We start from the raw sequence: 14,660 nt of genomic DNA on the forward strand, positions 1-14,660 counted from the left end.
CCCATGTGTCCAGCTTGTGACTGCACAAAGCTGTGCCGATGAATGTACCCTGCGTTGCCACAGGAGGTCAAAAATAAGCCATACTGTGTACTTCCAGTAGGCAATTAAAAATCCTCTTTCTTGGGCCTCGTCTGGTCCCACTGTGTGAGCAGCTGGCATGGGGGAGGCTTGGGTCCTGTGGACCGTGCAACACCTGGCCACCTAATCCATGCTGGCGTCCTCTGTTGCAGACTCTCATCCTGCTCCTCCTCAGCATCCCACAGGTGCTGCGCAGAAGGGCTGAGCTAGAAGTGCCACTGTCATCTCCCGTGTTCTCTCTTCTCTTCTACCTGATGTTCCTGGTCCTGTCGGCCATCCATGTAGTAGTATGCACTTCAGCTGAGAGCTCCTGCTACCTCTGCAGCCTCCCATGGCTGGCGGCAGGAGGCGTGATGGTGCTGGTTTCTGCACTGCTCTGTGTGATTGCGTCTGCATTTGCCAGGATGGTCATGGACAGCACTTTCCTGCGGAAGGTACAGCAGGTGTGGACGGTTGTTACACCAGCCCACTTTTGTCCCCCAGATGTGGTTGAACACTTGGTATGCACCTCACAGGGGATGGCAGTGGGGGACCTTAGCTGCCCATCCCAGGCTCCTGGGTGCCGGGACCCCATATTCCGGTGTGGTGATCAGGCCACATGCCTCTGCGCTTGGTTGGAAGGAGAGCTCTAGGAGGGGAGCAGAAGGGTCCTCAGGGTTGCTGGCCATGGAGGACCGGCCCACATGGGCCTGAGTCTCACAAAGCATCTGAGCTGCAGCCAAGGGCATGGTCCTCTGGTGGGCACTCAGGATGCTCCGGGACACTTGGTCTGCTGTGCCTCTGCGTCCCCAAGTGCAGTTCTTTGAATTCTGAGTCTCTGGCCGGGCACCTTTGTTCGTTAGCTGGGAGGTGGGGGCAGGGCAGAGAGAAGAAATGGACAGCTGTCAGGTCCACAGTGTCCAGAGCACCGTGAGGATGGAGGCCTGCACACCCCACAGGTGGGGGATGCATGTGGGCATCTCGAGGTCCCTGGGACTCAGATTGTCTTTGTTCATGTCTGTATCTCTGTATCTCTCAGCCCTAGCTGGGTTCATGCTACCTCTCTTCTAGTATCTCACAACACACAGTTAATAGATATCAAAAGAACAAATGGCAGTAACTGAGCCTTGAGCCATTTAAAGTTAGAATATTAAAGGGAAAGGACTGTGATGCCCTCTTTGTCATTTCAAACAGATATAACTGCTCATAGTGGAAACTAGAGTTCTAGAAACTCATGAACAAGTTTGTTGTCAGCACATCTGCAGGATGTGTCGGGGCCTTCAGTTTCCAAACAGCAGGAACTGGCATGGAAGGAGGGCTGGCAGGGGCCCTGGCCCATGGGCTTGGGCTCACCCGGCCATCTTGGTCTTTGCTACTCTGGCTAGGGAGAGAGGGCGGCACAGGAGGAGGGACTCCTGGGCAACTCTGCGGCACTGCTCAGGAAGACACCTAGGGCCTGTCACGGGTAGTTGCTCTGAGCAAGGACATCATCACATTCAGTGAGTGTGTGCCATTTTCAGATCACCCCTAATAAGACGCGTTTCTTCCTCACAGAGTGCAGCCCACCCCTGCTCAGGATGGTCAGAGGTGGGCCTCCTCCTCCTGCTGGGCACGGTGGGCCATGTCCTGAGCCTGGGAGCCAGCAGCTTTGTGGAAGAGGAGCACCAGACCTGGTACTTCCTGGTCAACACACTGTGTCTGGCTCTGAGCCAGGAAACCTGCAGGAGCTACTTCCTGGGGGATGACAGCAAGCTTCAGTGCTACTTCCACACAGAGCCAGGGACTGTGGGAGCCACCTGCATGCGACAGGACTGCACAGCCTGTGAAGCCCCCAAGGCTGGCCAGGCGAGTAAAGGGCTCCCCTCTGGAGCACGCGGAGGCCACACACGCTGGGCAGTGCTAGCCGGGCCATGGCTGGTACTGGCCTGCTGCCGACTGCTGCGGTCCCTGAACCACACAGGGGTCCAGGGAGCCCACCGGCCAGACCTCAGCCACTGGCTCACCAGGTGAGCACAACCCCAGCAGGCTGACCCTGCTACTGAGTTCACACACCAGTCTTCTTTGAATACACTTAGGCCTGTTCTTTGTGCTAAGAATAGGATACCATTTGAGATCTGAAAAATGGAGGAAGTTATCACTGGAGCAGTTGTGTCTGTACATCCCCTGGGGTGTGAACGTGGGCCACCTGCACCCTGCACTTCCGTGCTGCAGGGCACTCCTGTCCTGGTGCAGAGGTGCGAGTTTCGTACCTCCGGGCAGCTGCCCACTCCTCCACAGTTGTCTGCCTGACCTGCTTCAGTGGCACATGGCCATCCAGAGTGCCTAAAATGTGCATGCGGCTTAAAGCTCAGTAGCAAATGAATGCTCACATCTTTTTGCCAGGCCCGAGTATATGTGGTAGAATATTTAATCATCCTTTTAACAGTGATTGTCTGAGCTTGTGAGTATGAGGTGTAGTGGAGAACAGAGCCCGGCCTTCCAGCACTCCAAACGTGGCTCGGTTCCACTCCTGCACCTTCCCTCACCCCAGGGCATGGGGCAGCCTGCCAGAGGTGGGGTAAGGATGCAGCCAGTCAAGGGTGGTGGGGACAGGACTATTTATACCTCCTGCCCAGCCTCTAAGCCTGTCAAAGCTATGAGACTTCCGGTGAACCAACTTATTTGTCACATTTTAAGAACTTTTGTTTAAATTTAATTAACCAATTTTTTTTCTCTCTAAGAAAATCAGCTATCTTTAATCCACTTCTTTGGAGCCGCTGGGTGTGGATTGTGTACATCAGTAGTCCCACTTGGTAACAACCTTGGGATTTTCTGTCTCACTGCAGCCCTAGTCACAGGATGGAGCTCTCCTGCCTGGCTGCCCTCTCCCTGCTTGCGGTCTTCCTGCTGGCTCAGAGGGGGTGCTCCCCTGTGGTCAAGGTGGCCCTAGCGCTAGGGCTGCTGGGTGTCTTCTGCTATCGGGCAGCTACTGGGAATTTGCTGTTCCCATGGCAACCAGCCAACAGAGGCATTTCGAAGTAAGTACATTGCAGACATGTGGACTTGCTTTCAGATCTGTCATTGTATTTTATGTACCGAAAAATATCCTGCCAATCTTTAGAACACTGCAGTTTGGTTTTTATGAATGGTGGTTTCATCAGCAGCTCCTAGAGCCTAGCTAACAAAACCATCATGAACGCAGCTAGCAAAATCTTCACTTTGTTAGTTAGCACTCTTTTGGGAGAAAGACAGATAGCTTGGAAGGTCACTGGGATTTTTGGCTTTTTAATTAACAATCTCCAGGGATGTCGTAGGACTAACAAGCGACAGGCTGGTGTCTGAGTTAATTAATGGCAGCTTTGCTCAGTTGTGGTGTGACTGTAGAAACTTCCTATTTCTATGAAAATGCTTGTCCTGACAGCTGTTTGGAAAATCAGCCATCTTTAATATACTTCTGTGGAGCTTCCACATGACTGCACAGTTGGTCACCCCATGGTTGGTAGACGACTGTTTTACTCTTTACTTTGTGCAGTACAAATGATGCTCAATGAACATGCTGCATGTATACTGAGGAGAACGTGGCTACACCAAAGAAATGCTTCCAGCCTGGCAGAGTTGAAGCTGAGCTGTCTGGTCAAGCGTTTGTGTAGAAATAGGAAAACACTGTAGAGCAGTAGGCTATAAAACTGCCATACCATCGCAGCTTACCAAGTCAGTTTAATTTTTCATATTTGTATGAAAGAGTAGATACAATACTGGTGATTATGCAGTATTTAGGACTCAGGATCATAGGTGGATTGTGCTTTTCCTTTTAACTCTTTATTTTTGTACATTGCATGTGTCCAGAATCGATGAGTAGAACGAAAGGTCCAGGAGGGAGCCAGGGGACACAGCCAGGCGGTGGGTGGTCACTGAGCTCAGGGGCACCGGGAAGGGAAGCCCCTGCTGAGGCAGGAGGCCAGAGTGGGTGGAGCGGAGGGGTCCGAGGTGCTGGGGCCCGCTGTGGAGATGTCTCAGAAACTGTCTCGTTCAGAGTCCAAGGCTTTGGGAAAACATCAGACTGGCCGTTATATCTGGGGCATTTGTGTCATCGCAAACTGCAGCCTGTGAATGAGTCCTCACGTGCTCCCCGACCTGTGCGCTTGTTTCCAGGCTTTGGGCATCTCGTTTGCCTGGTTGCCCACTGCAGCATGTTGTCTGCAGTGTCCAAAGCCAGCTGTTTTGCTTTTTCTTGCAACGAGTCTGCTTGTTCACCTTCCAGAAAATGCTTCCATCCCTCACCCCTTCCTATCCTGTCTAAATACATCCTGGTTCCAGATCTACCTGGTCCTAGATCTGCTGTGATTCTGGGTTCATCCAGGATCCTGGAGTCTTTTGTTGTCTGTGGCTTGCTTTCTTCTCACTAGAAGCCCAGCTTGGGCTGGAGGAAATGCTCATGGCGGTGGCCCTGGAGCACAGGAAGCACTGACTGGTTAGGGCAGAAGGGCTTCAGCGTGTTTCAAGATGCTCTTTCCTGCACACCACCAGCAGCCTTGGGCTCATCTCCTGGTACAGAACCAGTTCCATCTCTTCTTTGAAACTTCTTCAATGATTCTGACCCGTGCAGGTCCCCCTTCTCTAAGCATTTGGGGCCTGCCCTTGGCACTCATCCCAGAACACACCTGGCCTGCAGGGCTGCCAGCTCCCTGAGCCCAGCTCCTCAGTGAGGGCCGCGTGCAGGCACAGGCACACGTGGCCCACTGTGTTGGAGTCAGACTGATCATACTGAAAAAGGGATTTTTAAATACATAAACCTTTCTAAGAAAATCATTTTTAAAACCCTCATTTTTTAAAACATATGTTATTTTATTAATATTTTAAAATTTACTTAATTTTTTTGTTTTGTTTTGGCTTTGGCTTTTTTTGATACCAGGGATCAAACTTGAGACCTTGTGCTTGCGAGGCAGGCAGCGGCATCACTGAGCTAAGTCCCCAACCCTTACGTAATGTTTTAAATGATGTCTTGCATTGTATAAAAAAATTAGGTATTAGGAATATATGTGCTTTGCAAAATGAAGTTCCTGGGCCTAGTATCATAGATTATATCTTTTACTGCCTTAAATGAAGTGCTGAAATAGTTAACTCATGAAAGTAATGCTGAATATTCACCGTGCCAAACAATGCATATTCCCTGTTTAGTTCCTCTGACAGCCATGAGGGGTGTAGATACCATTTTTCGTTCTTTTCACAAATAACAAAGCTGAGCATCAGCAGTGTTAACTTCCCAACAGCAAAGCTGAACGCAGGACCCAGACTGAACACTTATGAGTGCATCCTTTCTGAATCTTCTTGACTGTGCACACTCTCGCTCACATAGTCAGCATTCGTGAACGAATGGGAGTTTCTGAGAGTGGGGTTTTATACCGGGGCAGTGGCTTTAAACTGTACCAGGTGACTTTCCTAGTGTGCTGCAAGGGTACAGCTCTGCCCACAGGAGGGAGACACCCCCGAAGGCAGCTCTGCCAAGAAGGACATGGGGCAGGCCTGCCTGCTGGTCCTGCAGGCTGGGGGAGTGCGAGGTGACAACTGCAGTTGGGAGGGCGCCACCACGTCTTTAGCTGTGCTGACACACTTAGCCATCCCTAATCAGACGCATGTTTTTCATGGGAACATATATATTTGGTCCAAATGAATCTAACTTGTTTTGCTTTTTTTTTAGGGGTATTCTTGAAGCTCGTTTTGTTTATGTCTTTGTCCTTGGCATTCTGTTCATGGGCACCAAAGACTTGCTTAGATCTCAAGTCATTGCTGCAGACTTCAAAGTCAAGACTGTAGGTTTGTGGGAGCTATATAGTGGATTAGTTCTTCTGGCAGCATTGCTCTTAAGACCACATAATCTTCCGGTGTTAACATTTAGCCTCTTGATCCAGACCATCATGACTAAGTTCATCTGGAAGCCCCTGAGACACGATGTAGCTGAGATCACTGTAATGCATTATTGGTTCGGTCAAGCATTCTTCTATTTTCAGGTAGGTTTTATTATTATCATGGGTAGAAGACTATTCACTTTTTTCTATATCTTAGTTTTTGGTAGAGAACATTTTAGAAGTTGGAAAGTGGTCCTTGCTTAGTCAGTATGCGTGGTGAACTGTGCTTAAACTTCTGGGTTTTTTATAAGTAATTTAAAGAGGACATCCTTAGTGTGGACTTGTGAGTGTGCCTGACAGCTGATGGTTCCTCTGCAGGATCAAGTGGGGATTTAGTTACGAGGAGCAGCTAAGAAAACACGCCAAGTGTTTTGCTTGCTTTTTTTATAACTGTAGTAACTCTGCTTCTTTGTGCTTTCATCCTGGTGTCGGGGCTGTCCACACTGGGGACCAGTGTCCCCACATGGCTATTAGTCCACTGGAGGGGCCTGGAAGAATGGCAGGGCTTCTGTGGTACTTAAAGACCCATCACATGCAGGCCTGAGCCTACTTGACTGTGTCCAGACACTTGGACAGTTGTCCCACAACCTCTGGTGTCCCCGGGGCATGCAGGTCACTGCAGATCCCTCCAACCCAACTCCCTGGCTGAGAGACTGTACCACCACAGGACACTTGCTCTGTCTCCTCTGTGCACACCGGCTGCCACCACTCGACCCAGTCCCGGGATCTCGTCCAACTGTGTCCCGCCAGGGCTTCATCCCTGTGTTCCTCCTGCATTCCCGGTTTCTTGGGCCCCAAGTTGTATTCCTGGTCTCATGGTGAGTGAGTTAGAGAAACCCGCCAGGCCTCCACAGCATGGCCAGATTGAGGCCAGCCCGCGGGTTCACCTCCCAACCCTCTCAGCCTTGGTCTGGCCAAGGAACCTAGGGTGGCATCGGCACGGGGTGTCCCACAGAACACAGGGAACCTTCCCACAGGAAGCTTCTTTTGAGTGCATGCTCAGCCTTAATTCTTTCCCTATCAACTGGGGACCATGAACAGTGCTGTTCTCCTAGACTGAGTCAGGAGCCTGGTGGAGCCTCCCTTACCCTTCTCTCTCCACATCCTGTCTTCTCCCTCCCTACCCACCTTCCCTGTCTTAGGCCTCCCGTTTATGTGCCCCTGTCCTCTCCCTGTCCTCTTGTGGCCCTGACCTAGCCCTGCCTGTCCCGAGTCTCCTTCCCTTCACTCTCAGGTCTGGTAGAAGAGCGCTGGACTTGCTGCCCTCAGCGCTGTGCTTCCTTGACTGCATGGGGATCAGGAACATGGCTGCTCTGTTTTGCTGGCCCTCCATTGCACTAGGCCCCCCATCTTTGTGCCTCAGTCTCCTTCCTATACACCAGGGACAGTAGTGTGCCATGTCTCATGGCTGACAACAGCGAGCTAATGCAGGTTGGCGGCAGCATGGTGGTATGTGCTGCCCCACTGCAGACTGTGTGGTTGACCCTCTGTTCTGCTGACTCTGCTCCAAGAGCAGACCCACCTATGTCCCCACTGGGCCCTGATCTGCCCCCTCCCACTCCTCCTGCTGCCACCCTCCTGCTGTCCCCAGGCTAGGCTGAGCAAGGGAGATAGGAACACAGACTGCATCAGGGCAGAGTGGACCTCGGGGAAGAGATACAGAGGAGCAGCACCCAGGGAAATGGGCTTGTGGAACAGGAGGATGTGTGTGTCTCTGGACCTGTGCAGGTGGCAGCAGCACCACACTGTGCCCACTGGCCCCAGCGAGGGATCAGGGTGTGAGTCAGATTCAGGGGTCTACATGATGCACAGATCACCAGGCTCAACAGACTGAAAGTGGAGAGAGGTGGACCCTTAGGAGATCCTGCCATGTAACGTGTAGGATGAGCTGCATCCCACAGCACAGTACCTGCCAAGGCTGCCCAGAACCATCCAGACTCGCCACAATCAGAAGTCAGTTCTCAGAAAGAGGCCAGTATCTCCTGCAGGGCCAGCTCACCCTCTGAACTACCTCAGCCACAGCCAGGAGTCTCCAACCTGGTATGCCCCCACAGATGGGGGCCCTTGAGGGCAGGTCCCTGCTCCCCTCAAGGACAAAGAAATGAGATTGCCATGCCCAGCCAGCAGGCTGACTCTTCCGGAGGGACATTTCTGAACCAGCCACCTGGCTCTTGTGGGCCTGGAATGGCACAGCAGGCAGACAGGTGACTGGTCCTGGGCCAGCCCGGGGACCTGGCTGTGGTCAGTGTATCTGGCTCTTCTGACAGTGCATTCACACCACTGTGGTCGTCTGGCCACGTGTCCACACTCAAGCAATAGTGGTTGATTCTGTGTGTTGTGAGGCCATCATCAGCCCTGGTCTCCTCTGTTCCAGGGCAACTCCAACAACATCGCCACCATCGACATCTCATCAGGTTTCGTGGGCTTAGACACCTACATGGAAATTCCAGCCACATTCCTGACCGTGTTTGGGACGTATGTGGGACCTGTGCTGTGGGCTGGCCACCTCGCACACTTCCTGAGTGCAGAAGCAAGTGGGTGAGGCACATCTGTCTTCAGCACAAACCTGAAGGTTCCTGTTTCCAGGAGTTACGCCTTGTCCTAGATAGGGCATCTGAGCTCCATGGGTCTGACAGCCTGTTCACCAGTAGTCTTCCTCACATGAGCTCAGTCTGCAGCTCCAAGGCCTGCAGCGGTCTGAGGACTCTGTGTGGGCCAGGTTCATTCCCCCAGTTCAGTCACTGGGGAAGGGGATGTCTTCTGCTGCTTGAGCTTTTGTTTGCTGGGGATTCGGGAGCAAGAAGACAAAGACACTAGCCTTTGGCCTCAGAGCCGCTCGACGGCAAGAGGCCGGCTGCTGACTGGATTGCTGAGGAGGCAGCCAGGAAGCTCCGCCCTGCACCTCCCACGCTGGCAGCTCCCTGCCTCGCCTCCTCTGGCCTTCGCATAGGTGTCGCTCTCCGGGCCTGCCCTGCCTGTGTTCTCTGCAGCATTCTCGTGTTCTCATTCTCCTCTTTCTCAGTCATTAGTTTTTGTCTAGTTTCCCCCTAAAAAACAGCTTTGTGAGCAGGGACTCTATCCACTGACCAGGCAGCCCCAGTGCCAGTCAGCCTGACAGGGTCAGACATGAAGTAGCATGGGGACACTCAGTTCTGCACCTGTGAAAAAGGGAGTTGGTTACAAGCATTTTAATCAGTGGACAAAATTAATTGATATTTTCCGTAGTTGAGTATTCTTTCATTTTACAAATGGTTTTCTCTTTTTTTTTTTTTGGTACCAGGGATCGAACTCAGGGCGTTGTGCTTGTGAGGCAGATGCGGCGCCACTGAGACAAATCCCCGGCGCTCCCTTTCAGTTTTAAAAGCTTAAAGCATCAAGTTTTACCCATTTCCATTTTGCTTCAGTAAAGTAAGAAAATTGTAATGAAATCTAAATGGTGCCTAGAGAAGGTGTTTCCAGCAGGTCAGAGTTTGTCTTGAGTGGTCAGGATCCCAGCTGCAGGGCTGCCGAGTTGAGCTGGGCAGCATGGTTAGAAGCACAGATGGCTGTGCACCGGAGTTCGCTGGTGAGGCCAGGAGCCCACTGGCCACCATGAGGGACCTAGCCACAGTCTTCTAGACAGATAATATTAGCCCTTGTCTGCCTACGTTGGGCACAGGCCGAGCAGTAGAAGCTGGGTCTCACCACACACTGTCTGAGAAGGTGGTACAGTCCCCCGCCGCCTCTCACCCACAGAGCGCACCTGCCTGCTAATCTTTTACCTGGTGTTGGCACAGTGTTCCAGGCAGGTGCTGTCACTCAGGGCATGCAGGAAGGTAGCCCTTGTAGGGTTCCCCCAAGTTTAGCTGCAAGCTGGAAGAGAAAGCAGTGAGGCGGAAGGCTGCAGGGCTGCCACGGCAAAGGCATCGAGCCATGCTGAGATGTGCTGGGGTGACAGGCGGTTGAAGACCCAGCAGGCAGAAGAGGACATGCAGAGGCCAAGAGGGGAGCCAGTGAAGCCCAGCACCTGGAGAGCCCTAATCTGTGGCCACTGAGTGGCTGTGGAACCTTAGCTGGACAGTGATCACAGAAGCAGTAGGCATTGTGGGGCTGTCTTAAGGTAGTACCTGGTGGAGTCTCCTGGTCATCAGGACTGAGGAGCACATCGCAGAGTGCACTCACATAGGTGACCCTGGCATATGCACCCTCAACACACATGCTGCTGCACCCCTAAGCTTCTACCACAGCTAGGCAAGCTCGCCATGCCCCCAAGTTCAGGGCTCACAGTGTGGACACTGTGAGCCATGGGCACTGTCCGCCCAGGGGAGGCGCCTACCCTGGCATGGCAGTGCCGATCCCATCTCCATCCTGAGGAGAGATGCTGTGAGTGAGAGGCAGCAGCGATGCAGGATGTGGGCCGACCACAGGGGAACAGCACACACAGGCCTGGTCAGTGCAGTGCAGGGTTCGAGGAGACAGTAAAGCCAGAGCATGGGTGGGGCTGGGACCTGAGAGCCCCTAGGCCTTCCAGACTGGCCAGAGGCCACAGATGGGCAGAAGAACTCTGCAGTGATCACAGACCTTGGGAAGTTACTTTAAAGCTTAGGTTAGATTTATGTGATGCTTGTATTGGTGGTTTAGAAACAGTGGGGCAGGGAGCAGCTCTTGTTTCCAGGATGGCGCCCCTTCCAGTGATGCTGCTCTGTGCTGCTCCCCTCCTGAGCACACACTTTGGGGCCAGATTCCCCAGACTGCAGGAACAGTGGTGCAGGCTGTGTGTCTGTTGTTTGTGTGTCTTCCTTGTGTGATTTTCTATTCAGTGTCATGTATGAGGTAGTAGTACTTGCATATAGTTTTTAAGTAAACAGCTATGCAAAATCTGGGGTGAATTTTTCACAAATATTTCAGAGTGTGATGACTCTGAAGAGGGTCCTAGCTGCTGCTTACAGCTCTTAGCCCCTGGCTTCCAGCCACTTTGCTCCAGATTTGTGTGGGGAGGCTCCTATTTCTAGGAAACCCCCAAGTCGCTCTATGAACAGTGAAGGTTTAGGAGCATTTCTGAGGGCTCACCTTTACTCGGCCTTTCTGCTCTGTTTTCTTAGTGTTGAACATGCTGCTATGTTTGTGTTCATCTGGTTTTTCCCTTCTCTAGGACATCTGCAGGATCCCCAGCAGTGTCCGGAGACAGGATGAGTGTGCAGAAGAGTGTCATGTCCTGTAGTCCCTGGGCAAGGATGATCACGGTGTTCAGAGCAGCAGCAGCGATCACACGTGGTCTGAGGCATGTTCTAATGCATGCTTTCTGTTTTATTTATAGTGATTCAGCAATGGGCCGAGCTTGCTTCTGCTATGCACTGATCTGTTCTGTTCCTGTTGCCACATACATCATTTTGGTGACATCCCTGCGTTATCATCTGTTCATATGGAGTGTATTTTCTCCAAAACTTCTCTATGAGGGAATGCATCTGCTCATCACAGCCGCCCTCTGTGTGCTCTTCACAGCCACGAATCAGACTGGCCACACAAGCGCCTGGACGAAGACGGATGCTAGAAACTAGTGAGCTTTTAAAGTTGGCTATTTGCATCATGGATTTGAGTGTTAAAACATCTGTTGAGGGCCGGGGATTTAGCTCAGTGGTTTCGCCGCCTGCTGCACAAGCACAAGGACCCGAGTTCAATCCCTGGTACCAAAAAAGAAAAAAAAAAATCTATTTAAATGCAAGACCATTAAAAAAGGTGAATCCTATGAAATTGATAAACAGCTTCAATTGCACTTGAATTTAAATTAAATAGTGAGTAGTTTAATAAAAGATCACTTCAAAATACTTACAGTATGTATCATATTTTCTCTATTGGTCATCCCAGAAACTTCTGAAATTTTAATTTTCTCTAGGTTTAAGTCATGAACAGAAAGCTTTGGCCTTTATCTTGATGTGTGGGATCTCAGCAAGCCCAGGACCGCTGTGAGCAGAGGTAAAGATCTAACCCACCAGGCCAGGCACTTTGGTTTACGTGGGTTATGCTTGTCAGTGTTGATGAAATTTGGAATGAAAACTAAGTCATCTCGAAGAAATTACTCACTTAAAAATAACCTATTGTGCCAGTCGTGCTGGTGCATGCCTGTAATCCCAGCCCTCAGGTGGCTGAGGCAGGAGGATTGCCATGAGTTCAAGGCCAGCCTGGGCTACATAGTGAATTTGAGGCCAGCCTGAGCTACATAGCGAGACCCTGTCTCAAAAAAAAAAAGAATTACCTCTTGTATGTTACTGTAACTTTTTTTTGGTACCAGGGATCGAACTCGGGTCCTCGCACTTGCGCAGCAGGCAGCGAAACCACAGAGCTCAATCCCCAGCCCCTGTTAATGTAACATTTTAAGAAAAATAACTATTTTCCAAAACTAAAATATTTAGTGGGAATGGTATTGTCTTACATTTTTGTAAATCTCTTTAACATCAGGCTCAATTGAAGACAGTTGGAGTCTGCATTTGATCTGTTGTGACTTGTGCTTCATTGAAGAACAAGAAGCCAACCAGCCTTACACAGATCTCTGGGTGGAAAAAGGGCAGAGTGTCTGTGTTTGTGTGAGTCTTCTCTTCTGATACAACACTTGGTCATCCTTCTGTTCCCACTTACAAGCTTTCTATGGAATTACTGTCGTGATTTGTGACATATATATTTTGTTCTGTAATTTACACAACTGGTCGGTTTTGCCTCTGTAAGAAATGACCCATTGCTCACTCTTGGTCCTTCCCACAGCTAAATTCTTTAAATTCTTCATTTTTCCCCCTATTTGCAGGATGGATTTTATGCCCTTGTAATTTTTTCAGAAAAGACTCAAGATGCTGAGTCCCTGAATGTTCTTCTGCGTCCTGCTGGCAGAGTGGCCAGGTCAACAGCCTCTCCCCTGGGGCTGTGGGCACTGCTGTGCCTGGCGTCCCCTGTGGCTGTGCATGACCCAAGACCAGACTGAGTGCCTCCCTCACCTGTGACTTGCTGTACTGTTTCTCCTTTTTCTTCTCCCCTCCATCTCTCCCCTTTTTGCCTGCCTTCTTTCTTTTCTGCCTTTGTAGTTCTGGATTTTACCTTTCCTCTCTCTTGTTTTCTGTGTAGTTATTGTTATTCATTCCATTCCAAAAATTTCCTAGAAGAGTACTTCTTAATGTACAAATATTTAATACTTCATTTACAAATGTATCAGATTGTTATCACTTTCTAAAATTGTTCTTTTTTTAGTCACAGCATGTCTCCCACTTCACATCAGTAATCCATTAAAATCTGACTTTATGCTGAAACACTCTATTTCCCGTTATTTTAAATGGAAGCGGGGGCAGTGTGTGAACGCACCATGCCAAGCCCCCAACCTGTTTCCTAAAATGTAATCCAAGAGTGATGCACCCACATGTGAGGAGGGTGCTGTCTGTTGTGTTAAGCGCAGACTCTTAGAAGGGCATGTCCTGATCACAGATGAGGGCAGTGCTGACAAACAGCACTTCCTGTGCCACCACCTGGATCTGCTGCTGAGACACAGAAGACCTGCCAGTTACATTTGCAATGCAAAGAGAGCCTTCCCACTTTTATTGTTGTTGTTAAAGATGGCATTTATTGAGTTTTAGGGAGGAATAGATACAGCCTATGAATTTGGGTGTTAAAAAGGTATTACACTAGGAAAAAATTAACTAGGAGACATTCTTACAAGGTGTGATTATATTTATTCTTTTTTTTTAAGGTGTACCTTTGAAATCCTGAAGCATATACACAATAAGCAGAAAATAATAAGCTCCCTTGTACCTACCATCAGTAATTAGCATCCAGCCAGGTGTGGTGGAAGACGCCTGTAATCTTAGCACTCAGGAGGCTGAGGCAGGAGGATTGCCATGAGTTCAAGACCAGCCTGAACTACAAAGCTAGACCCTGCCTCAACCAACCCTTCAAGTAGTAATTAACATCCAGACATTTTTTTTCCTGTCTATTGATGGCTGGGTAAGGTTCCATTGTATGACCATACCACAACTTGTTCCTCTGTTCTTCCTTGATGAACACGTGGACTGTCCAATTTTTTAGCTGATGTGAATGTTCTTATACAGGTTTTTTTGTAGACGTGTTTTCATGTCTTTTGGATTAATACCTGGGATTGGACTGCTAGATCATATGGTAAGTGTTCACTTGAATTCTGTAAAGCTGCCATTTCCAAAGTAGTTGTACCATTTTATAATTGCTAGCAGTATGTGAGAGTCATTACCCCATGTGTTAGCCAGCATTTTGTGTCTGATGTTACTCATTCTGAAGGGTACCTAATAGAATCTCCCAGTTTCAATTTGCATTTCCCTGATAACTGACATTGAAAAGTTTTTCCATGTGTTTCTTGTCTGTTTGTATCTTTCTCTGTGAAGTAACTGTTCAAATCTGTTGACCATTTTTTTTTAAGTTGCCTTGTTTATCTTTTCCTTGCTGAGTTGTGGGAATTCTTTATATATTCAGGAGCCAAGTTCTTTATCAGGGACTTTTTGTGGCTGTTTTCTTTCAACCCGTGGCTTGTTTATTCTTTTTTAATAGTGTCTTTTTTGATGAACACTTTTTTGTTTAGATGAAATTTAATTTAGCAGTCATTTCTCTTATGGTTACTGCTTTCTGTGTCTTTTCTAAGAAATCTGTGTTCAGTTAACAAAGATATTGCCCAGTGTTTTTTCTAAAAGTTTTAATCGTAGCTTTGTGTTTGTTCATTTGTCTCTTGTTGGTCTC

The 14,660-nt window shown here is 49.5% G+C and overlaps 1 protein-coding gene across 11 annotated transcripts in view; it reads left to right on the forward strand.

Annotated features, from left to right (window-relative positions):
* Pigg (phosphatidylinositol glycan anchor biosynthesis class G (EMM blood group)) overlaps positions 1 to 13,213 on the forward strand; it is a 33,359-nt gene extending 20,146 nt beyond the window's left edge. For 3 of the 11 annotated variants that reach the window (XM_013073050.3, XM_013073053.3, XM_021260464.2), the window contains 8 exons: positions 231 to 521; positions 1,612 to 2,063; positions 2,883 to 3,074; positions 5,735 to 6,044; positions 8,317 to 8,480; positions 11,239 to 11,478; positions 11,815 to 11,894; positions 12,378 to 13,213. In XM_013073050.3, coding sequence (XP_012928504.1) covers positions 231 to 521; positions 1,612 to 2,063; positions 2,883 to 3,074; positions 5,735 to 6,044; positions 8,317 to 8,480; positions 11,239 to 11,478; position 11,815 — 1,650 coding nt within the window. In that variant the 3' untranslated portion in view covers positions 11,816 to 11,894; positions 12,378 to 13,213. Of the gene's footprint in view, positions 1 to 230; positions 522 to 1,611; positions 2,064 to 2,882; positions 3,075 to 5,734; positions 6,045 to 8,316; positions 8,481 to 11,238; positions 11,479 to 11,814; positions 11,895 to 12,377 lie in introns of those variants that run through there. The other 8 variants (XM_013073051.3, XM_087187154.1, XM_013073052.3 and 5 more) reach the window with 7 other exon arrangements.
* The last annotated feature ends 1,447 nt before the right edge of the window (positions 13,214 to 14,660 follow it).

Source organism: Heterocephalus glaber, unplaced genomic scaffold (genome assembly GCF_053883595.1).
Source record: "Heterocephalus glaber isolate CG9 unplaced genomic scaffold, H.glaber_assembly_v1.0 deba00001509, whole genome shotgun sequence".
NCBI lineage: Eukaryota > Metazoa > Chordata > Mammalia > Rodentia > Bathyergidae > Heterocephalus > Heterocephalus glaber.